Source organism: Mya arenaria, chromosome 17 (genome assembly GCF_026914265.1).
Source record: "Mya arenaria isolate MELC-2E11 chromosome 17, ASM2691426v1".
Lineage (NCBI taxonomy): Eukaryota > Metazoa > Mollusca > Bivalvia > Myida > Myidae > Mya > Mya arenaria.
This window is the reverse complement of record NC_069138.1, coordinates 17,027,132-17,054,627: the sequence shown is the minus strand read 5'-3', so window position 1 is coordinate 17,054,627 and position 27,496 is coordinate 17,027,132. Positions and strand designations below refer to the sequence as shown.

The 27,496-nt window shown below is 34.8% G+C and overlaps 3 protein-coding genes across 3 annotated transcripts in view; 1 reads left to right on the top strand and 2 right to left on the bottom strand.

The window, feature by feature from the left end:
- Positions 1 to 2,049, bottom strand: part of LOC128223892 (nonsense-mediated mRNA decay factor SMG7-like) — a 54,044-nt gene extending 51,995 nt beyond the window's left edge. Inside the window, exons 1-2 of the mRNA XM_052933349.1 lie at positions 1,923 to 2,049; positions 117 to 148 (exon numbers count right to left, since the gene is read on the bottom strand). Of these exons, the coding sequence (XP_052789309.1) occupies positions 117 to 148; positions 1,923 to 1,948 (58 nt within the window). The 5' untranslated portion in view covers positions 1,949 to 2,049. The remainder of the gene's footprint in view (positions 1 to 116; positions 149 to 1,922) is intronic.
- Positions 2,050 to 6,939: 4,890 nt separating this feature from the next.
- Positions 6,940 to 15,004, bottom strand: LOC128223016 (proteasome subunit beta type-1-like). Its single transcript, XM_052932247.1, has 5 exons — positions 14,824 to 15,004; positions 10,058 to 10,247; positions 9,118 to 9,247; positions 8,563 to 8,669; positions 6,940 to 7,424 (listed from the first exon to the last, which is right to left on the bottom strand). Exons 1-5 carry the CDS (start codon positions 14,910 to 14,912, stop codon positions 7,239 to 7,241), a joined length of 702 nt encoding a protein of 233 aa, XP_052788207.1. The 5' UTR covers positions 14,913 to 15,004; the 3' UTR covers positions 6,940 to 7,238.
- Positions 15,005 to 15,188: 184 nt separating this feature from the next.
- LOC128224231 (U6 snRNA-associated Sm-like protein LSm2) lies at positions 15,189 to 22,968 on the top strand. Its single transcript, XM_052934023.1, has 4 exons — positions 15,189 to 15,222; positions 18,963 to 19,030; positions 21,234 to 21,324; positions 21,724 to 22,968. Exons 1-4 carry the CDS (start codon positions 15,220 to 15,222, stop codon positions 21,850 to 21,852), a joined length of 291 nt encoding a protein of 96 aa, XP_052789983.1. The 5' UTR covers positions 15,189 to 15,219; the 3' UTR covers positions 21,853 to 22,968.
- The last annotated feature ends 4,528 nt before the right edge of the window (positions 22,969 to 27,496 follow it).

Below are 27,496 nucleotides of genomic sequence, written 5' to 3'. Positions count from 1 at the left end.
ATACAGTTGCTAAAAATAAACATGTTGACACTTCACTAAAAGATCTCACCACTTTCTTTCAATGTTAAAATGATAATGATTTTGATATGACAGTTAATCTTTATATAGTTTCTTACCAGACACACTTGATTTCAGAGCCTCTGCTTGTCTGAAAAAAAAATCGAAAAATAAAATTTAAGATTATATCATTGCAAAATAATGCATACAATTTAAAGGTGAGATACTATCCCATGATAATCAGAGCTGAAAAAGATTGTGTCGTAAATAAAGATCACAGTTTTTGATTCTTCATATGATCCACAACCCTGGAGTGTTGTTCATTTGAACATACTTGTACTCTATGGCCATATCAATGACAGAAGGCAATCCAATCATAATTTCTTGAAACATCTCCAGTTCTTAATGATAGGATCTATCATCAAGCTAAGCTCACTATTTTTGTTTTTGTATAATTTGTGTATTTTTCTCAGTTTCAGACTGTTAGACAAAGAATTTGTTTTAAAGATTATCATAATAAGGCATATTTTGGTTTAAAAAATAAGATACTTTAACCTGTTACGCTCAGGGTATTTTGAGAAATAGGGGTCAGAGTCACAGTAAAAGAGGCATAGGTTTAGAAGTTGTCTGTGTGGCAGATTGGTGGTCTCCCAGTAAGACATTTGATAAGCAATACAGGTAGACTCAGGTTCCATCCCAAGCCTCATCACTTTAAATATGTATCATCTTCCAGCACGGACATTAAGCGGGGATCTTTTGTGCCAGTGCTATAAGGGGTTAAATTCTGTTTGTGCATTATGCCTGGGATCAATGCCCATGAATAGTATGTTGGTGTCATAAAATAAACCTTCCCCCACAACCTCCAAAGGTTTACTATTTCATAAATGTTAATTTCTTACTGGCAAAAATCTACAAATCCAATTTTGTGACATGTGCATGTTATGTAAATTTAATACTCTTTCATCAAAGGCTGCTCTGTCAAACAAAAATGCACAGCAGGGCAAAGTAAAAAGGTGGCTCGGCACCCCCCTCACTGCTATTTTCTCTAGCTGGAGCACTGATACCCTAGGTAAAAGGGCTTGCAGAGTATTTAATCATGGATTTGCTTTTGTTAAAATTGTGATCAAAAAGTTTGTATACATTTGATGGTAGTCACCTTTTGACTGTTTTCCTACAGTAGTTTATTGGTTTCATAACATCATGGTTTTGATTGGATTTAAGTTTGCTAAACAATTGATGGATTAGTCTCTTACAATTTACGTTTTTATTAAACATATTTTCTACTTTCACTTTCAACCATTTTTCACTTCTGTTTGCAATAAAGGCAATAAAAATGACTTAAGCGTCACCATAAGCTTTAAATTCTATGGAGGCTGAAGGGTGTGCATGGTCTAGTAAGGGGAGAGCAGTGCTATCACAAAAGGCAGAACCCTTCTAAATCATTTTATCTAAAACCCTATATTATTTTTTATACATGTTTAATAGCTTTGCATCACTCAATAAAAAAATAAATAAATAATGCTTTGCTTGCTGATACAGATGCCATAGATTAAAAGGTCATTTTTACTGAATCCAATGAATTTTGATATGCAAAGATTTAAAATCCATTGTGTTTTTACTAATTAAACACATTTACACACTTTTTCAGGAATTCTGTTGAACTAAACATATTTTAAGAAACGTTAAAGCCAGATCAGGCAAAGATAGCTTTAATTTGTTAATCTTGTCAAGATTATTTTTATATAATTATTATTATTATCACATAACTGTCCAAATGATGCTTAATAAAACCGATAAGCATTTTACAGAGTTGTCATAGTGCCTAAAACAACAGGAAAATCAAGGTAAAAATGTATACCACCCAGACATAATGTGGCGTGCAGTTCGAAAATTTTCAAAATATAAAGGACGAAAGTTTCAATAACCTTAACATCTGGGCCACTGAACTCATTGTTTCGAGTTCTTTCGGCTAAAAATTTGGCCCAGGTCTGGAACTGTCAAGTGATCGCCATTTTGTTTCCATTCCGATTTCCTTTTATGACTGATCCCTTAAGAGCGATTTACTTCATTCAAATATTTCAGTTTGAATTTAAATAAAAGCTTTCAATTTATAGAAATTTAGATATAATAATTTTATAGCAAATAAAAGAAAATAATGGCATATATTTCTTGTGATAAAAATAATAATGGTTCGTCCCTGACTGGAGGAGCACACAACACATATTTTAGCTTTTCAGGAAATGGAGGTCCCTAGTTACCTACCTTGTTAATTAAAACACTTTAAGCATAACGTGACGTGTAGACTAGTGCAACATTTACATAAAACAAGATTTACATGTATAGAATATAGAATGTTGAAATGAAATATTCACATACGTGTGTATTAATGACTGTATGCACTTTCTTTACCCATGTATTATATTTTTAGGGATTCCCCTTTTAGGTGCCTGCTCTGTATACAGAACTTATAATAAATATCAATAGCTGGTATACTCATTTTTCTACCTGGTTTCGAAATTTAAGCTATTGACAATTTGGTGAGACCGTGTTTTATTTATACGCATATAATGGTGCTACATGAAGTACATAATTTTCATATTGATTTCATTCAGAAGTATTGGCTAATCATTGCATTATCAATCGAAACCGATGTTTAACATATTCATGTCAGAAATCATTACTCTGGACATATGTCAAATGTAGTATGTTGATATTTATACAAAAAAAATATGAAAAGGCAAAAGTAAAAAATAATAAAAGAAATCTTCTCTTATAATCACTGTCTCTACATACAGATAATGATTTACATAATTTACCAAGCTCATTAATATCTAAATACAGAGTTTTAGCCAGATTTTCAGAATGACAGGGTGCTAAGGGAGACAAGAGCACATTGCGTCTAGCATTGAAAAAAATTGAATATTATGAATTTCACATAAAATAGTAGGAATTGTGCTTTATTGAAGTATTAGTAGGTTACAACTGCCAAATATTTAACGTTTGTATGAGTTTACAATTATATTTTAAGCTTTAATCAAAACAGAAGAACTATTTGATTATCTTAAGCATTTTATTCTATAAAGGCAGGTGGGTGCACATGCTGGCAGTGCTGCGAATAAAGGACAGGGTGCAGCACCATTTCATAACTATTGAGCTAAAAGCCTACTTAATATAATGATGATATATACTTGTACGATACGGTAACAAGGGTTATTTCTATTCCGTAATATGATACTCTTCTTAAATCGCTTTAGAAAACTTATCCTCTTCCTAGTATCGTACAAAGCGCATGTGCGAGTTATGTTTAGATACTATTCATATACGTTTTTGTTCATTATGTACAATTGTATCGTTATTTAAATAGAAGTATATGAATTCATATAATTTTGCACTTGCTGTTAATAATAAGAGATGCAACATTTTTGAGAATCCCTTGTTCTTTTACCAGTCTTTTTAAGAGGCAGCTGGCTGCAGTGTCGGGTGCTAGACTGTCTACGACAACGTAGGCCTATGCCAATGCAGGGTGGGGTACTTGGGATAGCTTGCACATCAACACGTGAACAAGCCTGTGAGGTGTGTGTGTCCAGGAAACAAGGAATTGCATCAGCTGTTTGAAATGGTTATGGGGTCCTCTGTTTGAATTCTCCTGTGGTATAGGTTGCATTACGACATTTGTAACATTATTTTCGGTTTCTCGGGCTGCGCAGATTTTCCTAGTGGCCTGACGATCAATGATGGCAAAAGTGCGAATTCCAATGCAATGCTAGTGACTTTGGGGCAACGGGATGGGGCGATAACTGTAGATGCGTGGACGGTTATTGAAATGGCGACGCCGATAACAGACGTAGCTGTACACTGTGTAGCATTGGGATTTTGTATACGTGCAACATTGATGATTTCACATGCCAATGTTTTGATTGTAACTAGGGAATGCGTTGTGAAAACAAAATCTGCAGAGTTTGTTGTGAGAGCGCTTGTGACAAGTCGACAGGCTATTGTCAATGCAGATTTGGTAACTGGGGAAGCAGATGTTAACAGCCTTGCAGCTTTGGGTGCCTTTATGAAGATTGTGACATCGTGGCCTGATTCTCAATATTGCAAGGACAATTGTTGGGGTAGCCGGTGACATGTGTGGCCAGTGCGTAGCAGGCAAGTACGTTAAGGTGTGTCACTTGTCATGTATACTCCACTACTATACCTGCACCGATTCCTACACAGGTGATGTTTGCACCAACATATACCAGGGACCAATGGGTGAATTTATGTGCGCAATTCGATACATGCCTATCACGTGTCATCCGTACGATCAGACATGTACTTGTAGGCCATACTTCAAAGGACCGAAAAAGGCAATTACTGTGTAGACGGAGTATTTGGAGTCAAGACGAAATAAAGGCAATATTTATGAGGTGTTATCATGGTCTTTTTAGTCGATGTACTTTTACGGAAGGCATTCGTAAATGGCAATGAGTGTCCGTTCTTGAGGCATCCAAGGGACTGTTTTATAGCACGGACAGCATTTTACCAATGTGAGAGTTCCTCTTTTTGTTACGTCGTTATATTTCATAGTGAACGATTTGTAAGAAGGGTATGATTGATTTTGCCAGAGTCTGTCCGGAAATAACGCATTTTTGATTTCAATGCGCCTCTTGGACCCTCGTGGGCCAAGCAACCTAAACAGTTAGTATATTCCGAACATGAAATGAACATGAATTAAATTGTAAATAAATAACATTTTCAATAAAGTGCGTTTTAAATGTGTTTGATGATTTTGCTTGAATGAATTTGATTGCTGTTGCTTTAATAAGTGTTGTTTAGACGTGTATTTTATATTGTTTGTTTCTTTACTTTTCAGGCTTTCGTTCTAGGAATCTGTTATTTATGGGAAATTTCCTTCATCTTTGATAATTTTGTTAATGTACCACTTTACAATGTTGTTCTAAAATTTACTATAAAATTATTAGCCAATGGAATAAAAGTAGCGGGAAACCCACTCCATGAAATTAATTACCTGTATATTCAAAAATTATTCATCCATTCAACAGCATACAACATACTAACAACTTCTCATTTCCATTCATGTGACATGTATTATCTCCATAACCTTGTCACCCAATTTGCTTAGAATTGGATATGAACTGGAGTATTAAAATAAAAGTGAATTTGGTAATTTTTTGACAACTAAAGGACCATAAATCTAACAAGAGGGCCCCGAAGGCCCTGAATCACTCACCTGATCCAATAAAGATCATCAACATTCTGATCAAGTTCCATGAACATATGGTCATAAATGTGGCCTCTAGTGTTAAAATACTTTTCCTATTATTTGACCTGGTGACCTAGTTTTTGACCGAACATGACCCAGATTCGAACTTGGCCTAGAGGTAATCAATATAAACATTCTGACCAAGATTCCCGATGATACAGTCATAAATGGACCTCTCGAGTGCTAACAAGCTTTTCCTATTATTTGACCTCATGACCTAGTTTTTGACCGCACATGACCCAGATTTAAACTTGACTTAAAGATTATTAATATAAACATTCTGACCAACTTTCATAAAGAAACATTTATAAATGTGACCTCTAGAGTGCTAACAAGCTTTTCCTATGATTTGACCTGGTGACCTAGTTTCTGACCGCACATGACCCAGATTTAAACTTGACTTAAAGATTATTAATATAAACATTCTGACCAACTTTCATGAAGATACAGTCATAAATGAGACATCTAGAGTGTTAACAAGCTTTTCCTTTAATTTGACCTGGTGACCTAGTTTTTAACCCCAGATGACCCAATATCGAACTCATCCAAGATTTTATTGAGGGTAACATTCTGACCAAGTTTCATTAAGATAGTGCCCAAATTGTGACCTCTAGAGTGTTAAAGTCAAATTGTTGACGACGGACAGGGAGATCACAATAGCTCACCTTGAGCACTTCGTGCTCAGGTGACCTAAAAATAATAATGTAATGTGATCTGGCTGACGATAGAACGCAATTAAGATATTAATAATTATACCTTTACATATTGTAACCCTGAACAGTCAAGTTTTGGATAAGAAATGCTCAATAAAAGGAGTTTAACAAAGAGAAATTGGTAAAAGTATGACAAATTCATCGCTATAACTAAACGATTATCTGATCAGACTGTTGACCGAAATCAGTCTAGATATTATACACATAAACATTTTAACCAGGTTTGGTCAAGATTGGATGAAAAATGCTCCAGAAAGACAGCAGATAAGTGAATTAAGTCACATTTTAACAATTTAAGGGCCTTTACTAGAGAGTTTATAATGTGATCTTACTGTTCATATAAGTTGAGATACTGTACCCATAAACATTGAAGCCAAGTATGGGAAATATGGAGAAGAAACGCTCCAGCAAGAGAGTGGCCAAAGTGAAATCGGTAAATTTTTTACAATGAATAGTGTGATCTTGCGGATGACAGCATGCAGTCGAGATATTATGCCTTTAATATTGCAACCAATTTTGGTACATATTGGACAAGAAATGCTTTATTTAGAGTGTTTCTAGGGCAGTGAGTAACATTTTGTCAAATAAAGGGCCATAACTCCATTATTAGTTGTGTGATCTAACTGTTGATCAAATTTTTAAGTCCATGAACATTGTAGCCAAGTTTGGTAAAGCTCCAGTAATACAGTGGACAAAGTGAATTTGGTAACTTAACAACTCATGGGCCATTTAAACTCTGGAATTAATAATCTGATATGACTGTTGATAAAACTGTTGAGATTTCATGCCAAAAAAACATTGTGACCCAGTTTGGAAAAGAATGGATAACAAATGCAACAGTTAAAGAGCGGAAATTGGTAGGCTTGGACGCAGCTGCCGTCTGACAACATAGATCCTATGCTTGATATATTTCCTAAGCGAAACAATACTTCATTTAAAAACAACATGTGAATAAATAACTCATAATGTTGACTGTTTTTATTTGAAAGCAAGAACAAATGAATACATGTATAGCACTTGTGAAGACATTATCAGGAAATAATGAATGATGAGGTTTGTTTTACATCTATGAACATTTACCAATATCTTAACACTTATCGTGAACATTCCGTACAGGTTGGAATGTGCAGATGTCAAGAATCTTTTAAAGTATCAAGAGTTTAATGAATAGTGTCTTGCTCACTTTATGTACACATAAGTTGACTTTGTGAACATGAACATTCGACTTCACCAACCAAACAACCTCCCACTAAATCAGTCCATTAGTCTCTCCTCAGTGGAAACTTAATAACCTCCACTCCATCCTTTGTTACGACGTTAATCACAACTTCGTCCCCGGTGTATATGTCGCGTTCAGCAGCTGAGATGAAACCATCACGGACTATTTTTATCACCTGTTCTTTCGTCAACTTGGTGCGGTTCTCGGCTGGTTGGTTCTTGAAGCCAACCTGAAAAGATAAACATCAATGAAATTTTATGCTTTACCTAAACTATGGAAGTAACATTTATTTCACACGGATGTTCACTTTGTCATGTGGCTAAACATGTATCCTGAACACAGCAAAAATTAAAGGGACCAGACACCAGATGAATGATACAATATATATTGTATATTTATCTATACTAAACTTGTGACTATGGCATGCTTAATATACACATTATAAACTGGGAAACCATTACGGCTATTTTTAAACTGGTAAACTCGGCTGAAACAGCGATGAAATATTCTTTTAATCATGAAAAGTGATGAAATATCGGCCTGATACTAGCTCGACAATTCTAGACTTGTTTTGAGGAAAAACTGTTTTTGACGTTTTTGGGACCATCTGGTGTCTATTCTCTTTAAGGGCATGCCCCTCATTCTGTTCACACCATCATACTATCATAATTCTTTTAACCCTTGTGTTTTGTATCTAAATAGGTTAGTCTTTACAGTATGATCCCATTTTACTCCCAAGATTGCGCCTAGGCTGGTTAGAACATACCATACAATCGGAAAAATAATAATCAATAATCCTCGTCTGAGAACCTTCAAATCATGGCTGACATATTTGAGTTTACTATAGATATAAATAAACCTTTGGCTGTACGAAAAAATTATTTAAATAAATTCGTAACAGAGTAACCTTAATTTTCTTCAAGCAAATGAACAAATTTAGTTGATAATTGACTGTTTAGCTTAAACATTATCACAGACTTGGAAAAATTCAAGATAAGGATTTGCTTTAAAAATCGACCCCGTCTTATAAACAAGTCTAGACAAAAACACCAGATTTCAAGGGCAAAGTTAGGGGGTCGTCTTATAAGGGGAGCACCTTATAGTTGGGGAAATAAGGTACTGTTACAAACTGATGACAGAAGTTTTGTTTTTTAAACCATCCGTGATTTCTTTTTAAACATATATTGTTTTTTAAAAATCTTATAGAGTGATTTTGACTTTTTTAACTTTTTATTTAAACATAATGCTTACATTACTTTCAGTCATGTCGGTAGCACTATTTTCACAGCCTCAATAAAACAAAATTTGACTCCCAAATACCGGGACATGTAGGTGTGTTTAGTTTTGGAGAGAGAATGCCAAGGTACCTGATTATCCATGAGAGGTTGGAGCATTGAGCTTGCAGATCCCCCAGCTCTATATGGTTCCCTCTCATATGAACCCACAGGGTCAAAACTGAAGACACAGCCCTTGCCTGAAGAATAAAGGATATGTATAATTCATTTCAATGGAAAACTAAGTGATATATTGTTAGCTTGTAGATACCCCAGCTCTGAAAGGCTGCCTCTCATATGAGGGTCAAGCCCGAAAACACAGCCCTTGCCAGAAGAATGAATCCATAACTATGCTTATTTTATGTATATGTTGGAAGTTATTTAGTGTTGTTATTGCTTTCTGCCAAGTTGACTACAGAACACTTCCAAAGTTCCAAGTGTTACAAATTAACTCAAAGGAGAAATTTGGTAGAAATAAACCGAACCCAAATGTCGAGAGGAATGAAGAATCACAACTTGACGGTTAAATTGATGATCGATTATGACAAAATACCCTGATTCCAGGCCGAACCAATCAATTTTCGATTATAATCGATCATCGGAAAATCACTACAACTATTTCAACCTAGAGCAGAAATGAACAACTACCTTCATCATCAATTCCTGCCACAATGTTGTAGACATAGTAAGGGAAGAAGCGCCTGTAGTACAGAATGGTAGCTAGCATTGCCGCTGTAGCAGTTGTTGTCATGTTCTTGTTGTGTTCATGGTGGTACATCTGGAACACAGCAGTAAAATCATAAAAGTGACACTCTTATTCAAAATCAATAAATAAACATGTATACATAACAAACATTAATTTTATGTGATAAACCTTTTACTACTTACTAAATAATGCATTAATGGAAAATATTAATAACTGATTACAAGATTGTAACTGTGTATTTAATTATTAATAGCTGAAAACGCACAAATATTAAATATTTGTTGAGTGCTAAAATATTTACTGTGATCTTCTATTGTCTCATAAGGTAGAAATATCGTGATTTATGCTCCTTTCTTTCAAATTAAACTGGGAATCCTTCATAAGAACTATTGTTAACAACATTTATCCATCATTTTTGGTATATTTAAACAATTGTATTAATTGTTGTAAATCTTATTTAGGAGTAAGAGTGCATCTTTAAGTACTATTGATCACTTTTATGTAGCAACAGTTTAAATTAAACTCTAATTGTGCATTGTATTGTTTTCAGCACAGATATTTTTCAATATACCTGCAAATAATATCAAAAGAAATGAATATTTATTTATCTTATTGTTAAATGATGAGAAATGCATTTATGTTTCCATAAAATACCTGTGTGTATATAATTTCCTAAGTTTAACTTGACAATAAAATTATTTACTTAATTATATCAACTTATCTTTTAAAAATAGCATGAACATTTCACATGAAGGTCACATGTAAAGACGACCATGTCCAAGTTCTTTTTTGTTTTACTTGATTCACTTGTAAGCAAACAGTAAAACAATGTTAAATGAGAAAGGTTTCCCTTAGTTCTCAAAACTAAATAGTATGACTTACCTTAATCCTAGACTTCAAAACTTTAATCAGTGTCAGCACATCGCCATGAAAGCCACATGATCCGACAACAGTTGTAGGGGTAAGTTGGTAGGTTTTGGGCTGGTCCCTTGTGTGTATGCTGAACCCCTCACTGAGACGAGAGTCTGAGGCAATCACTGAGAAATCATCACCAGCAACTGCCAGCACTGATCTGAAAAATTAGCATGACATTTAATTATTAACAGTACATGTATTTGAATATAAATTGTAGGATGTCTTTTAAATCAATGACAAGAAAGGATTTTTGAATGACAAATTTAAAATTGTTTTATATAAATTATAGTCAATAGGGCATCCAGAAATTGAAATCAAATGCAATGTTTTGAATTAACTTGAGAAATACTCGTGGAACAACATGTTGGTGGCAGGGCATTTTTTCTTCTCAATTTGTAAGGGAATTACCCTTATGGATATTCCCCTGGTCCATTACCCACGCGTTTTTTTGCACTTTTCGCACATCACCGCCATTTTTGCTTACCGCGGACTTTATCATTTTAATCTAATTTTCACTATATGCTGTGAAGGAAGCATAATGCCCACCATGTTCATTTCAAAAAATTTCCCTGTATAGTCAACGCCATATGCAGCATTGCAAAGTGTACATTAACGGCAAATATGGTAATTAAGGTACCTGTCAATTTTCTGAAGGCTTTGTCTTTGTTTCTATCCTATAAATATAATTCTAGTCAGTTCGATTAAACTCAACAAATCTTGGTTCGTACTCAAAACGTAGTTTGATTTATGAAAATTATCCTTTGCAATTGTGAAAGTATTCAGACGCTATTGTCACCTTAATTGCTATAATCTAAATTTTGAATGCCCTTATTAAACTTGTGTGATTGGGAATAAATAGCATATAGAATAAAACTGTGCTCGTATTTCAATCGTTTTAAAATGCTTTGTGTTCTGGTTGTGTATTTAGTATCTATATATGAGCGCTGTCTTCACATTAAATTTTTTATGTTATTTTCAGGCATGAAGATAAAGCTCCATTTCTCAAGTCTATTATACACAATTAATAATAAATTGATAATTAATTGGTAAAATCTGAACAACTAAAACGATGGTACGAATTATGCTATAAATTATGGCCTTTCTGAAAGCCCCCTCAACAACTTTTACACCTAGACATGCTGATTCTTTCATTGTACAGTTGTTTATTGATACCTGTGACATCAAGTAGTATTCGACAATCTACCTACTTATAGCAAGACCCTTTCTTTGAAAAACACCTGACACTTTATGAGCACTTCAGTCTAATTATTTCCAGTTTGTCTATATGTGACAATTAAACCATAATTGTAATTTTCGTAAAGAAGTAAATGAATTTAACAAATAACAAATCACATTTAAACAAACACATTGCGCAATGATTACTTTTAAGGTAAAACTAAATTCAATAAGTCTTCCAAAAAAGACGCGTTAAAAACAGATGCAGCACCTGGTACAAACTCTTCCTAAAATTGTGAAAGCCCTTTCGCAAGTATATTTTGGTTTCAATTAACTTATTAAAAACACTTGAACAAACACTCAATATTCCAGGGACATACAGTAATTATCAAGCTTCAGGGATGAGATTGTTTAACCTCATAATCGAGTGAAATCCGTTCTGCAAGCATGGTTCAATTTACATGTACAACCATCTACATTGCACTTGTATCAATGTAGCTAAAGAACTTCAGCGAACACGTTATATATTACCTTTTTGGATGTGTTCGCTCAAGAGAACGTCGTATCCAAACTCTACCAGAATTCGTGACATTTTTATGTCACGCTGTTATTTCACTTGTATGCATTGTACAGACAAAATACTGTATCCTTAGATTAATGAAGTAAAATGTAGTGCACAAACTCATTTTCAAAACCAAAAAACGCTTTAAAGATAGTTGATTTAGCATTTAAATAAATCCTATTACAAGCATTCCTTATCTAGGTCATAGTTGTGTTCAAATTTAATCACGTGACACCAAGATTTTCAGAAAATACCCATGTGACCTAGTGTTTATTTTGCCGTTATTTTTTCTATTTCGAATAATTAATAAATAACTAATAACAAAATTGGAATAAATAAATTGTTTTTACTTATCAAACGGTATTTACAGCCTTACTGCAATTGGATTCAACTAAATGAACAATGTGAATCCGATGCTATAAATAGAATCCATCGACGTCATCATGGTCATGTGATTGCATTGCATCATCACACTCAATTGATTCTGGTTGACTTTACTATGGGGGTTACGCCATAACTTTAATGTGTTGTAAACATCAAAAAAATAAATATCAACATTAAAGTTATGGAAGCCAGAACTAGTATCAATGGTACCTATTTAAAAACCTGCATATCGCGGTAAGCCACATCACAGCGATGCCATGTGCATGTTTTCATTTGTCATATGCTCTAGCAGCAGATGAACGCGGTGACGATGCGTACCACCCATTTGGCTAACGTGTAATAAAATAAATCACACCATCTTTCCATGGTCACATTTTTCAGCGATGACGCAAACGAATTACGGACACTACGGACCATGGACATTACGGACCAGACACTACGGACCAGATTTAGGGACATTACGGACCAGATTTAGGGACATTACGGACCAGATTTAGAAATTTACGGACCAGATTTAGAAACTTACGGACCATGATTTAAACACATTTTTTTTAATTATTCACTCATTAGTTTTTAATTTGTTAATAAATACTTGAATATGAGTGCTCAGTATGACGTTATATCTTCCATAAAACTGTGAAAAATCGCGTGAAGTTCGAATAGATCGGCATTTAAATCAGTTAAAAGCAACAGAAGATATATGTTCCAAAACAGTTTATTTACCAAAATAAATCGAGCACATATAAGAACACGTGGGTGATACTGGCGGCTGCGGACATCTGGCTACCCTCAAGAACACTGTCTGTTGTTGGCAGTCGCATGATGTGGTCGGGTGGTCGGACGTCGCTGTGGTTGATCGTCTCGTCCTATTATGTTAAAATGTTTTAAACACAAGCTATTGGTTCATCAGTTTTAACCATTTCTGAAACTAAAATTTGTCGAAATTTGAAATCTATGTTAGTTATATGTTTACCAAGTTCATCATCCTATCTCATAAGAAAACTGTAACATACCTGGACTTCCATAGACTCTTCTGGTCGAGTTTCATCATTACACGTGATGCACGTGAACTCTAACTCGGTCCCATCCACGTTTGCAGCATCATACTGGGCAATGGATATACCGGTACCACAGCGTAGATGTTGCCAACGTTCACATATGTCGCATTCCACGGCGCGGTGGTTTGCATAAACACCTCTAGACCAGTGGATACAACGAGCGCAAGGCATACTTATAGATCTTTTCAGTTTTATGGCAGAGGAAATTTTGAGGATGTAAGGGGGGGGGGGGGGGGGGGGGTGAGCTTATTAACCCTCGCCATCGGGTTATACCCATTCGGCGAGCACGCTACGTTTTACAGTATTTCTACAGATTTAATAACATTTAAAACATATCGTCTTTAATCGTAGCGTGGGTGCTTTGGACTGTATATATATAAATATTCCTACACAGTATGTATAAATCTCTGGTTAAAAATTCAATATTTAAATAATATCTTAAGAATCTATCACATACGCATTAAAATCAAACACTTCAAATACATCATATACAAACATTTTAGGCTCAGCCTACATTTTAAAAAAGATGTCTAAATTTTAAAATTCTTTACAATAGTAAGTGTTTATATATACAACGTATCCTTGGCATTATAACAACTAGCTAGTGAGAAATTTTATTTATTTTTTTAAATGACAGATTTCTCACTAGTTAGTTTCCTAGTATGTAAACCTCAACTCTTGCTTTATATTAAATAAACGATGTGTGTTTGTTGCAATTCTTGCAAACTGATTTTTAAAACTGGCAATTTCTGTTGCCTTAATTAGTTATAATTGTACCCGTAATTATCGGCGGTATATTACAAAAGAAACAAACATTACAATGACAACCTTTAATTGGCAATCATAAAAGTGTGAACACCCATTGTAACGGCGCACTTTCAATTAAATCAGATGAAACGGAAAACAAACAAATATGACTATTCAAAGTTTATTTCAGAAAGCAATCGATCACATATGAAAACATTAATATTCACATTTACAATTAGAAGATAAACACATATTACGTTCATTATTATTCATTATTATTCGAATTATCATTATACTTTATTAAAAATATATTGATGTTTAACATTGGAATTTCATGGGATTTTTCAGTTACATTAAAGATAATTGTCATACTGAGCACTAATATTCAAGTATTTATTAACAAATTTCAGACCAATGAGTGAATAATTAAAAAAAACAAATGTTTAAAAACAATATAAATCATGGTCCGTAAATTTCTAAATCTGGTCCGTAATGTCCCTAAATCTGGTCCGTAATGTCCCTAAATCTGGTCCGTAGTGTCTGGTCCGTAATGTCCATGGTCCGTAGTGTCCGTGACCCACGCAAACTCAGCTGATTTGGCAACAGATTTTTTGCATAAAAAGTCGAGGTTGGTACTGTAGTTTCATTTGATACCGTTCGGAATTCAATTTATATTTAAATCCACAGCTTACAGATCTAAACAGTTCTAATTAACCGGAAGGCTTAAGATTTTAATGAGTTCTTCATGTTCTCTTCTCATCGTGTTGTTTACCGGTGGGTGGAGAATGGAAAAACAAGAAACCTACCCGCCATTGAAAGAGTATGGGCTAAAGTAGCCTTGTTTCGGTCCATGCATGGAGGAATATTCTGTTCCTCGGAGTTGTTCAACCTCCATTGCGTGATTATAATGGTTATCAAGAGAAACTGTAAAATTTGCACTGTGATTTAGCAGTTTGTTGTTGACTGACTGAAGTCTCGTAAAGTAACGTTTAATCTCTAACATAACAAAATGAATAGCTTGAATAACATACAATATCACCTCAATTGATCAAAGGTTTTACAAAAAATTTATACAAAAAACTAAATTTACTATGTTTTCATGCATTTTATCAGAAGATTGCATCAAATTTCATAAGATTTTGAGAGATTAATTTTTAAAATCTCGTTTCAAACTAGAATTGCAGAAACGAATAACCGGCGAAATGGTGATATAGTTTTTCATAAAAAACTGTAGTTCTAGACGTGTATTTGTATTTCGTTTAGCAGTATTACATATATTTGAATTGCATTACATTGAAATGGGAATTGATTAATGTTGCCAATGTTGTTGCCGTGTCTTTTTGATACTTTGTAATATATTTTCGTGACTGTATTATTTTGTTGTTGTATACACCACAGTGGCTTGATGACAAAGGCTCATTAAAGTCACAATAAATAATTTCAACTAGCCAAAATTATAATTTATACATACTTGAACATGTATATTATGCGTGCCGGGTACTACGTCATTTTGACAGCATGATGTCTGGCTAGCGCTTGTGATAATTCGCATTTTGAAGCATTTTCGTCGTATACTGTTTCTCTCGACAAGAATACCGGTGTTAACGTGGACATAACGGGCCACTGCATCTGTGAGCCAGGTATTTTGTTTGTAGGTTACGAAGAAGTTATAATTTTCAACGAGAATTGGTCTTTATTTACGTTTTCGCCGGGCGAACATTCTTCACTTGTTTCATATTACAGTATAGGAATGACGTCACCATTACGTCATATGTACTTCCGTTGTGTGGAAAATTCTCAATAAAAAAAAATGTTCTTTTGATTGATAGACATGTTTTCACATGCTCAATACACTGTAAATCAAAACTATCATTATTCCTGAAACTTTTATACCTTAACTATCTATTCTTGCTTGATTTATCATTTAGAGTAGAGATTAAAGCATAAACCGCTGCCCTATAGTTGAAAGGTCATTTTGGAAGATCTGTCATGGCGGACAGTGCAATTTTTAGAGTATGTTTTTCAAGTGGAGTGATTTTTCTTAGGAATAACTTGACCCCCCTTTTTTATTGGCTTAAAAGGTAATTTAAAGCTTGTACTTTAAGAATATATGTGGTTATCATAGCCTGCATTCGCTCGAAATGCCTTTAAATGTTGTCTGAAAATTATAATTTTACATTGAATTATATAGGGAATAACAATGGTGGTGTGTAACCTAAAAGGGACCAAACTGCTTTGTTTAAAAAGTGTTATTTTTGGTAAGAAATGTATTGCATTTCACTATTTCTGGCAAATTTTCACAATTAAATGCATTTATCTTGTCCGGTTGAGATCAAAATATGCTATTTCCTGGTTTTCACAACTTTCGCCTATTTTTTTTTTAAAAATGAGTCGTCTGCAATCTTACGAGCACTGAAAATGTCCAAATTTGGTGAAAATTTGACTGCGAGAACTTGAAATGTGTGCAAAGATGTGTAGAACTGCCCAATTTGAGTCAAGGTTCAGTTGAAAAACCTCCAAGAATGGCATTTTGGGCCAAAACGCCTTAGAAAATACAGACGCACAGGCACTTGGGTAACAGGCAGTGAAACTGGAAAACCTGACACAGACTATCAGATTGAGCTAGCTTTGGGTGTATTTATGTATGAAGGACTAATCGAAAGTGTTTTTCATTAAAAAATGCAGGGACGGGTTTAGTTATAGGAATGACGTCACCATTACGTCATATGTACTTCCGTTGTGTGGAAAATTCTCAATAAAAAAAAATGTTCTTATGATTGTTAGACATGTTTTCACATGCTCAATACACTGTAAATCAAAACTATCATTATTCCTGAAACTTTTATACCTTAACTATCTATTTTTGCTTGATTTATCATTTAGAGTAGAGATTATAGCATAAATCGCTGCCCTATAGATGAAAGGTCATTTTGGAAGATCTGTCATGGCGGACAGTGCAATTTTTAGAGTATGTTTTTCAAGTGGAGTGATTTTTCTTAGGAATAACTTGACCCCCCTTTTTTATTGGCTTAAAAGGTAATTTAAAGCTTGTACTTTAAGAATATATGTGGTTATCATAGCCTGCATTCGCTCGAAATGCCTTTAAATGTTGTCTGAAAATTATAATTTTACATTGAATTATATAGGGAATAACAATGGTGGTGTGTAACCTATAGATAGGGTATTTTTTATTTTTTTCAAATCTCATTTTATGTTTATGGCAATGTATTATATTGATAATATACATGTTCAAGTATGTATAAAATATAATTTTGGCTAGTTGAAATTATTTATTGTGACTTTAATGAGCCTTTGTCATCAAGCCACTGTGGTATACACCAAAGCCACCACAGTGGTATGCAGATAGTAAGCGATTAAGAGCCTTAATGGTTGTCTTTGGAAACAAGGAACAGATTATAATTATATATACCATGACACAAGAATGAACAATGCACAACCCTTGACAAAACATCCAATTTGGTTGGAGTCCCAAACCACCTTAAACTGTAATATATATACATGTATATAACAATTTAATGCTAGTGGTTGTTCCAAAATGCACATATGCAATCTTTTGTAAATTTTTTATTTCCAACATTTCCAACTTCTTTTTATTGAGCATTACAGTCATCCCGAAATATGCCGGTCTGCCGAACATGCCTGGCAAATTTTTTATGGGTCCGGTAGTTAGTCCATCCCATACTCATATTGACGTCACACAACATCGCCAAAAGTCGGCCATTTCCGATATTCAATCATGATGTTGTTTGGGGGGGGGGGGGGGTAACAAAGTAAATACAATTTATCAGTAACGGCATTTTAATACAACTGTTTTTATTGATTCTTGGTTTGCAACAAGGTACAATCATAATTGTGAGCAGTCAAAATGGCGGCAGTTGGTAGATTACAGGAAGGCCGGGAAACCGAAAGCACCTAAATGGCGGTGGTGTTTAAATATTTTTTGCAAGACTTAGTGTGTTTATGTTTACTAAATGACATATCCATGTAGTGTTTATATGTTGTTTTTTTTTGTGAATTAAATCAGGAAATCATTAAACCAGTTGACATTCATTTTTTACTCTTTTTGTAGACTATTTAGTGACATATTTGTTCGGATAGACAAATATTTTTTCCGATAGGCAAAATTTGTCGAAGTGCCTGTCCAGCAGATAGGCAAAATTTTTACAATTTCGAGAAGACTGGCATTAAATAAAATTTGCATATGTGCATTTCATCTGTGAGCCAAGTATTTTGTTGATATCACTTTGAACTGGATTTTTTTCATGTGTTTACAACCTTCATTAAACAATGCTTTATCACAAAACACACAATACAGTTTCAGGAGATTGAAAGTAAATTTGGACCTAAGTAAATTGCACGTTTTGTCAATATTATGCATTATGCAGTCAGGCAATATAAAAAATTATGATTTTAGGTTTTCCCAAGAATTTAAGCACTTCTGATTTGCATGACATGTGGTGATTTACATTCATTGTTTGTTTTACACTTTCTTAAATTTTGGTATTTCAGCTCGGAGTTTGCAAGTTTTTAATTTATAAACCTTACAGAATAATTGAACAAACAGTACAGATTCTTTTACTCTTTTTTTTGGCACAAAATTGTCAACAGTCCTAGTTTTATGAAATCCATAATTTAAGCAATAACAGAAAAGTTTATTACCATGCCGAGGTTTGTGCTAATTTCAACCACTGGTAATGGCTCAGATTATGAATGAAATGAGTTACAGAAATTCCATAAAAATAATCTTGCGTAATACACAACTATTGACACAAATAAAAATACAATTAAACTGCATATTATTATTTGGTTTCTGTTCTCTTGAAAAAACCCACACACACACTAAAATCATAAAGTTAACTGAGAAATTGGAAAGATCTTATTTTTTTGGCTATAAAATAGTTTTATCTTTTTATTTAATTTCCAGCTTTTCTACTCATTCTTCAAGTCATTGGTGGGCAAAGATGTTGTGGTGGAGTTGAAAAATGACCTCAGGTTTGAACTTTTAAGTACATAAAATATATTGATTCGTCATATTATCTGAACTCTTTTCATGTAGTTGTAACACAGTGTATGTGTAAGCATGTCAGACAGATGGACATTGCCGGTTTATTTTAATACCACCGTAAATACAAACAATAGATGTATGAATTGTCCAGCATCGTTTTGGTCCACACTAAATAACAACTTTCAAACAAAGAACATGTTGAGATTATTAAATGTGTGTCCCATGTAAGCTCAACATATTTATTTTGAATATTTTGGTGTAACTGTAAAATGTCCTGCTTATGCCTCATAGACAGAAGACAATTTTGTTAGTCAATTGTCCTATGATACTAACGTTTTGTAAAACGATTAAAGTTTTGGGTGATTATTTAGTTGGTCTTGATTAATTTTTTCACAACAATATACTAAAATTTATTTATTAAATCAATCATGTTACAAATTTGTATAATAATTATGCTTCACAAGGGAGAGCTTAAGTCCCAGCTTTGTCCATCAATCTGTCTGGACATGCTTGCCTGGAGAGTAAACCATAATTTTACCTTCAGTCATTGCTCACCCCCTTTCACTTTTACTGTATGCATTAATAAGGGATATGCTTGTCTGGACCATAACTCAAAATGTACAGTACTGGAAGAATTTAAATGAAACTTATAAATCAATATAGCTAAATCAGAGGAAGTACAATGTGCAAGAGTTTTAATACTACCTTTGATATTTATTGAACTATCTCCCATTTACATATTTTTCTACTTAATAATTGTCAGGAGAATAACTCCAAAATTCGTTCATAACTCTCATGTCTGTGATACATCAAACTGCATGTATAGATAGATCTTATTGAGAAGAGCAGAGCACATGAACCATAACTTTGTCTTTAGATATTTAGGAGTTATTGCCCTTAATTAATTTTTAGATGCCATTTTATAGTTTCACCTGCAGCATTCCCATAACTCTGATTTTTTAGTATTTTAACAGTAATTGCCCTTTGATCAATTTTATACTTTTTTATGTCCCCCTTCAAGAAGGGGTATATTGCTTTGCACATGTCGGTCAGTAGGTCGGTCCGACGGTAGACCAAAGCTTGTCCGAGTGATATATCTCAACAATTCCTTGGGTCATTGGGCCAAAGGTCAAGGTCACAGTGACCTTGAATAATAAAAGGTTATCCGAGTGATAACTCAACAATGCCTGCACCTATGGCCCTCAAACTTAACTTGGACCTGACCAGTAGATGACCCCTATTGATTTAAGGGGTCAGAGGTCAAGGTCACAGTGACCTTGAAAGCAAACTCGATAATTCCTGGACCTATGGTCATCAAACTTGACATGAAGGTCGGGCCTGACCAGTAGATGACCCCTCTTGACTTCGGGGGTCATCAGGCCATGGTCAAGGTCACAGTAACCTTTAACGCAAAAAAGTTAACAAATCTTCTCCCAGTGATATCTCAACAATGCCTGAATCTATGATCATCAAACTTGACATATAAGTTGGGCCTGACCAGGAGATGACCCTTATTGATTTTAAGAGTCATTGGGTCAAAGGTCAGGTTCACAGTGACCTTGAATGCGAAAATGTTTCAAGTGATAATTTGACGATGCCTGCACCCATGGCCCTCAAACTTGACTTGGAGTTGTGTCTGACCTGTAGATGACCCCTTATGATTTAAGGGGTCATTGGATCAAAGGTCAAGGTTACAGTGACCTTGAACGAAAAATGCTTGTCTGTGTGATAACTTGTCAATGCCTGCACCCATGGCCCTCAAACTTAACATTTAGATTTTTGGTGACCAGCTGATGACTACTATGGATTTTGAGGTAATAGAGTCAAAGGTCATGGTCAAAACACACTCTATCCTCAAACTTTGAATGGTCATAATCTTAAAACTGCCTCAACGGCATACAATGTTAGCGACAAATCAGACAAATCAGCTGTCATTTCGGCCCGTACATATTTCATTCAATTGTCCATATAATCCTGACAACATGGCGCTCAGGGGGGGCATAATGTTTGACAAACATCTCTTGTTATGTTTAAGTTGTAGTTTAAAAACACCAAAAATGATATGAAAGTAATCTTTTCCAATTTGCACTTGCTTTTTGAATTTGTATCCTGTCATGGTGCATACTTACTTTCCAATGATAGCCTTGTTTTGATATGTCTTATATTTATGTAGCTCTTACTTTTTTCTAGTATTTGTGGCACGCTCCATTCGGTAGATCAGTTCCTCAACATCAAGTTGACAGACATCAGTGTCACAGATCCTGACAAATACCCACACATGGTGAGTTTATATTTCTTCTACTGTTAATATTAATACATTTGTAAGCAGTGTCAATATAAGTTTCAGTGTATATGACTCTTAAATTGGTTTAATACGGCCCTCAATACTTACCTACATGTACTTTGTTTACCAAAAGAATGTATTGAATACCCTGTGGCCTGTGCATCTGTTTGTCAAGTGTGTTCATGTGACTGGTAAATCTTCTCATTGATGAAACAGTAATGAATAGTTTCATCAGGTTAGTTCGGTGTCATGTCAATTTATGGCACTCTTCAGTATATTTTAATTGCAAAACAAATGGAGAATAAAATGCGTCTATGTTGGAGGAGCACACACATAAATTATTCAACAGATTACAAGATGTATCATTTATTGATTTGCTTCTTATTTTGATTGTAGTTGTCAGTAAAGAACTGTTTTATCCGAGGATCTGTGGTACGATATGTCCAGCTTCCCGGAGATGAGTGCGACACACAGCTTCTTCAAGATGCAGCAAGAAAAGAGGCTGCACAAAATAAGCAGAGATGATAAAACCATGGATGTGATGTTTCTTAAAATAGAAATCTTAAAACACTGCTGCCTATTTATTCCAAGGGAACTCGCACAAATTTAAAGTCTATTTGTGTTGACTTTTCTAAGCACTGTTTAATACATCTGAGATATACAGTCCCCAAACATCAGAATTCAACCTTTGAGAGATGAAATAATCATGTTACATAAGCCCTATAACTATTTTCAATAATGTTACATGTATTTCATTGTACATACGTGTATGTATTAAGTTACTGCAAATGCTTGTATTCTGCCTCTATCACTAGTAATCTGTTATTATACTTTTTCTGTTAGTAAGATGCGCTACAGAGATGTTTAATGTCATAGTGTTTATTTCTCTTCCCAACAAGTCATGAAGGGAATTCAAGTTGTATTCAAAGTTAGTTTTAAATATTTAAATGAAGCTCTTCATAATGTGAGGTCAAGACAAAGTAGTTTTACTAATTAAGGTTGAACTTTCATTAATTGAGGATATCACTCCCATCATCGTTGTGTATTTTGTACCGATTTTAAAATAGAGATTGATGGATGAGCTCAAAGTGTCTAAAGTCTTAAGTTTAAAAAATGATTTTACCAGTATTCGCTAAGCTATGGAATGGGTTGAAAAAGGGGGATGTTTATCTTGAAAAAAAATATACAATTGAAGATGTGGAAGTGTTCATGTTTGAGATTGTTCGCATAAATGAAAGGCTTTTTTTAAGAATATTACAGGATTGTATTAAAGGAAATATGAAATTGCATCAACCAATGCTTAACTTTGTACCATCTTACACACAAAAATTATAAATCATTGTTTTGTTACAAGGCTGTCTTTTGTTTACAGCAATGTCATGTTGTATATACATGTATATATATAATATTGAACATTGTTAAAAGATAATAAAAAAAAATCAGAAAAAAAAAATCCAAATTAAGTGTTGTTAGAATTTGTAAAATTAAAAGGTATTTATTGTTGTGGTTATAAATATAATCTAAAACTGAAACTAAAAATATTTTCTATAAGACTGGCTTGGGTGTAAATTTTCAGTATTAAAACCAAATTGAGAAAAAAAAATCTAATCTCATATTACAATGTATTCTAAAATTGCAATACAGCTGTGAAACGCCCTATTTTCAGTATTTTTGTTATTGTTAAACTTTTACTCATGCTGTTGACCATTTACTGACCCCCCGCCCCTCCCCTTAAAAAGAGAAAGTAAATAATGGTCATATACTAAAGTTTCATGGTCCTACATTCAGTGAACTTTTCTCAGGTTTTTGTTTTGTGAAAGTCTTTTTTGACCTTGACATGGTCTACTGTCTGACAGACCTTTCAAACCTACAGTCCACCCAAGATGAAATGAAATGAGTGGGAAAATGATATGTGCAATAATAAATGAGCAGATATGATTTATTTATTTTCCAATAACTGTCTTCATTTTACCTGAAGTTGTGGCTATATAGGAATAATGCACATTGTTCTGTCTTTTTAAGATCCTTAACTTTCTCATTCAGATGGTCAGATATCACAGATGGTATATATATATATATATATATATATATATATATATGAGATTAAAAATGTTTGGCATACATGACCACTATAGTATAAGGATGTACAATTGTGCATACTTTCGAGGTCAAGGTCACAGGAACTTGCTTAACATAGCATGTTTTGCTATATAAGCCTGACTGATGATTTTTCGTGCTCGGTCCATATCTTTGTCATTCATGGCTGGATTTAAAAGAAATTGCCAGGAGCTACCACCATAGGATAAGGATGTCTACATTATTGACAATTCTGTATCATGTTTACTGCAGTGAAACATAATCTCTTCTGACAGAACTTCCAGCACTCGTGAGTATTAATAACATTCTGTGATAGCTCTAGTTACTATAGTGTAGTAGTTCTTCAAGCCTCTTCTTATCGATGGTTGTTATGGCGAGTTTGTATATGCTATTAATTCAAATAATAATAGTAATAATAATACTGCTGTTGGTATGATCACATGCAAAGGAATTATTATTGTTTTGGTCAATGATATTTTTGTCGAGCCCACTTGCGATGAGCGAGAAATAGATGTCGCAGTGGCCGTTCCATGTACGTACGTGCGTAAATATGTCTGTTTACCTACCCGTTTGGACTGTATCCTTCCAGGCTGTATCTTGACCATGCATTATGATGATTTTAAAACAACTTGACTGTTCACCATGATGAGGTGGTGTGTAGCGCACAATACTCGTGTCTGTACCGCATAGGTCAAGGTCATCCTTAGCGATCAAAGGTTAAAATGAACCTTGTCCAGGCTGTATCTTCACCTTGCATTATAGGATTTCATGGAAGTACACCATTTTTAGGTGGCGTGTCGCACACATGAACCATGTTTGTACCTCAAAGGTCAAAGCACTTGGAAGTCTAAGACTGAAATCTGCCTGTATCTTGACCATGCATAATAGGATATTCAAAAACTTTGCCTTGAACATTTACCATGATGAATTGGTGTGTGCACACAAGACCCAGGTCTGTCTCTCAAAGGTCAAGTCACACTTAGACGCCAAAGTTTGAAATTATCTTTGTCTGGGCTGTATCTTGACCATGCATTATAGGATTTGCAAAAAACACTTGCCATAGAGGTTCACCATGATGAGGCGTAGCGTCGCAGGTTCCATTATATTCTTCAACTCCATTTTATTCTGTGTTGCAATTGTATGGAAGAGCATTATGTCTGTGTCAAAGGCTCTTTCAATTGACACGTCTCCATTTGGCGTTTTGTTGAAATTTTACATAAAGAGTAAAAAAAAGTTATTTTGGCCAACCTCATAATCATTAACTGTCTGCCTTTCACTCCAACACCATGGCTTCCGCTGATCATCACAGTGTCTGGTTGTAATTCGGAAGGTTACTTGACTTTTGGGTTACTACCAAGTTGCCCACTAGGTTTCCCTAGAACCACGGGTCTAGTTCTCTATGTAGAAGATTGAAGCTCTTCACTGGAAGTTAATAACCTTGTAAGTTCTCCTCTGGTTAAGCTATTCCTAGTTTTTTTTATTCACCTGTTTGATGAGGCGTCAATCCTCGTAGTACTTCAGAAGAGTTCCACTTTTTTAATCCAAAGCTGGTCTGGCCGTGTCACAAGTCAGCAGTGAGTTGTTTTTCGGCTACTACGCAGGCAGTGTCCGAGTTGAGAGGCACCTTTTACTATTCCAGTGAGGTGAGAAATACCAGAAGGTATTTCAGAAGTTTGCAAGGCCGTACCCCGGTTGGAAAATAGTGTTGTTGACATTAATGAGAGACAATTACCTCAGCCTCTATCAAGTCTTATTCTTTGCTTAGTTAAGAAACGTGTCTCTTCTCCAAAATCGTATTATATAGCGGAGTTAACCATCCTTTCCTCCTAAGATAGAAACGGGAAGTAGAAAAGCGTGTATGCATCAAACAGCTGTATCCACTTCCAGGTTGTTGTAAGCACAAACAAACATGTGACTGGCGAAGCCCTCTGACATCTTGAACTTCGCCCCGATCAACTTACATATTGTTTCAAGTTCTTCACGCAGGTCCTTGGACCAGTGAGTCACTATTAACTGTATTGAACAGCGATTCTAAGTAACACCCAAATGGTAAGTTCGTATTGTTAACGCTTTGTCAGCGTTATGGTCATAGTGGACTGTGTCACAATCAATGTCTATGAGGTGAGGGACTAGTTAACGTATTCTGGTCTATAAGCCAGATTGTTAGCCTCTCATGGTGTTACACGAGGCCTCTAATACATTAACTAGGTTACCCCATGGCAGTTCAAGCGTCTCAAACAGGCTTTTGAATTCATTGAGAATGGATTCAGAATCAGCCCTTGTGATTTTAAAAGAGGCCGTCTCACTGCTATTTCTCTTTTGACATCAGGCAAAATAACAACCACAGGAACAATTTTCTCATTGTTGTTTTTTGACTCGTTTAAGTTCGAACAATACCTAGTTTTACGTAACTCCTCAAGAAGTTCTTCAGTAAAATGGCTTGCCACTCCGTAAGTCATCTTATATGATGCTGTACCCTTTTCAAGTTTAACTTCGCTGTATCTTTGGCAAAAGTCTGGGTAATTCTCACTACATGGGGTGCCAGGGTGTATGGAACGTCATGTTCAGTCATAAATCCAAGTATCATGGCATCCGCATTGAATCGACGGTCATTGACAAGTACAACTGGACGTACTGGCTGATGTGTCTGGTTATCCCTGGATTTTGGATCCATCAGCATACCTAGAGGTACAAAATTACAATAAGGTTTAGTGACTACAATTTTTGAAAATTATAGCAATTAAATCTGACTCAAACAGGATTCTCGACAAGGTCTTGACTGTCCTTAATATTGACCAGCTTTTACTCATTCTAAATAATATTTTTTTTATTTTTAAAATTTGAACCGGCCGAATTGTCATTTGAACCAGAACAATCAGAAGTAGGCCGAGCAGTGGGATGAAAGGGTAATTTGGTTGAGTTGACCCGACACCCGAGCCATAGTACAGACCTTCTAGGCTGTGGCTTGTCTTCACAAATCTTAAAGCCAGGAGGTGGGAGGGAATCAATGTGTTGTTTGAGATCTTTCTTTCCGCAAGACTAGTACTGCAGTGTCTTGTTGCATATTGTGCAGAAGACTTGCCCAGGTAATTTAGTCTTTCTCTAATACCGCTGAATAAGGTGAGTTTCAAGCCAGTTCCACTGCCATTTGTTTCTGGAGTATTTATCAATCTCCCTGACATTGTTTTTCAGCGTGGCAAACGCATTCTGGAAAATGTTACAGTATTAAGTGTTGCTACAGTTGTACTTCTTCTGCATCTATGTTGATACGCATTCATGATTTGAGCAATATGAAGGGAATCTGATCACAATTGTATACTCCAATAAAGATTAAATAAATGGTAGACAACGTTTGATTCATTCTTTTAAAAATATTTTGCAAAACATACGATTATTTTGACACTATCCGATTAAGGATGTCGAAAATATTGCTACATCCTCAAAAGACATTTTTAATTTGACCACACTCTTTTAACTAAAATAAACTATTAAAGAACGAGTATTCTATTCTCTTTTTAAAAACAAAAAAGTTTCGGGAATTTCCATTTCATTGTATTTCAACCAAACGCATGACCTACACTTTCATAACCTTAAATCGGAATAAATCCATCGGCAGATTGACATAACATTTTTTTACATTTGACGAATTAATGCGCGCACGGGCGTATCAACCCCAGCGCTGTAATAACTGCGGTGGTCAACAAGCTAATTTGAATTACCAATCTGCTCTAATATCTGCTCTACGAAACTGAGTTCTTCATAATAAGTAGTTTGCTAAAAGTAGCGTTCATAGTATGTTTTGTTGTTAATATAGTGCGAATAAGGTGCGTTTTTGATTTAATCATATTTAATAACGTATGAACAAGTTTACATAGCACATTCGAATGCAAATAGTTCAGCATATGTACATATGTATAAATATTCAAAAGGGTTGGGCCACAAGTTGTTACAAGGTCAGTAATCGGCCCTCCCCGTTTGTCAGACTTATATCAACACTAAGAAATGGCATAACGATTTCTAAATTATCACTATGATACATACGGCTACGTTCAGAAAATTCTGGTGTAAACTT

What these genes read in the sequence shown, in the direction of transcription:
- LOC128223016 (XM_052932247.1), bottom strand. Translation starts at nt 14,912, where the DNA reads ATGGAGGTTGAACAACTCCGAGGAACAGAATATTCCTCCATGCATGGA. An exon ending in CCATACTCTTTCAATGGCGG is followed by an intron (nt 10,248 to 14,823) that starts GTAGGTTTCTTG and finishes CTAATTTTTCAG; the next exon opens with ATCAGTGCTGGCAGTTGCTG. An exon ending in AACCTCTCATGGATAATCAG is followed by an intron (nt 7,425 to 8,562) that starts GTACCTTGGCAT and finishes TTATCTTTTCAG; the next exon opens with GTTGGCTTCAAGAACCAACC.
- LOC128224231 (XM_052934023.1), top strand. An exon ending in GAGTTGAAAAATGACCTCAG is followed by an intron (nt 19,031 to 21,233) that starts GTTTGAACTTTT and finishes ACTTTTTTCTAG; the next exon opens with TATTTGTGGCACGCTCCATT. An exon ending in CTGACAAATACCCACACATG is followed by an intron (nt 21,325 to 21,723) that starts GTGAGTTTATAT and finishes TTTTGATTGTAG; the next exon opens with TTGTCAGTAAAGAACTGTTT.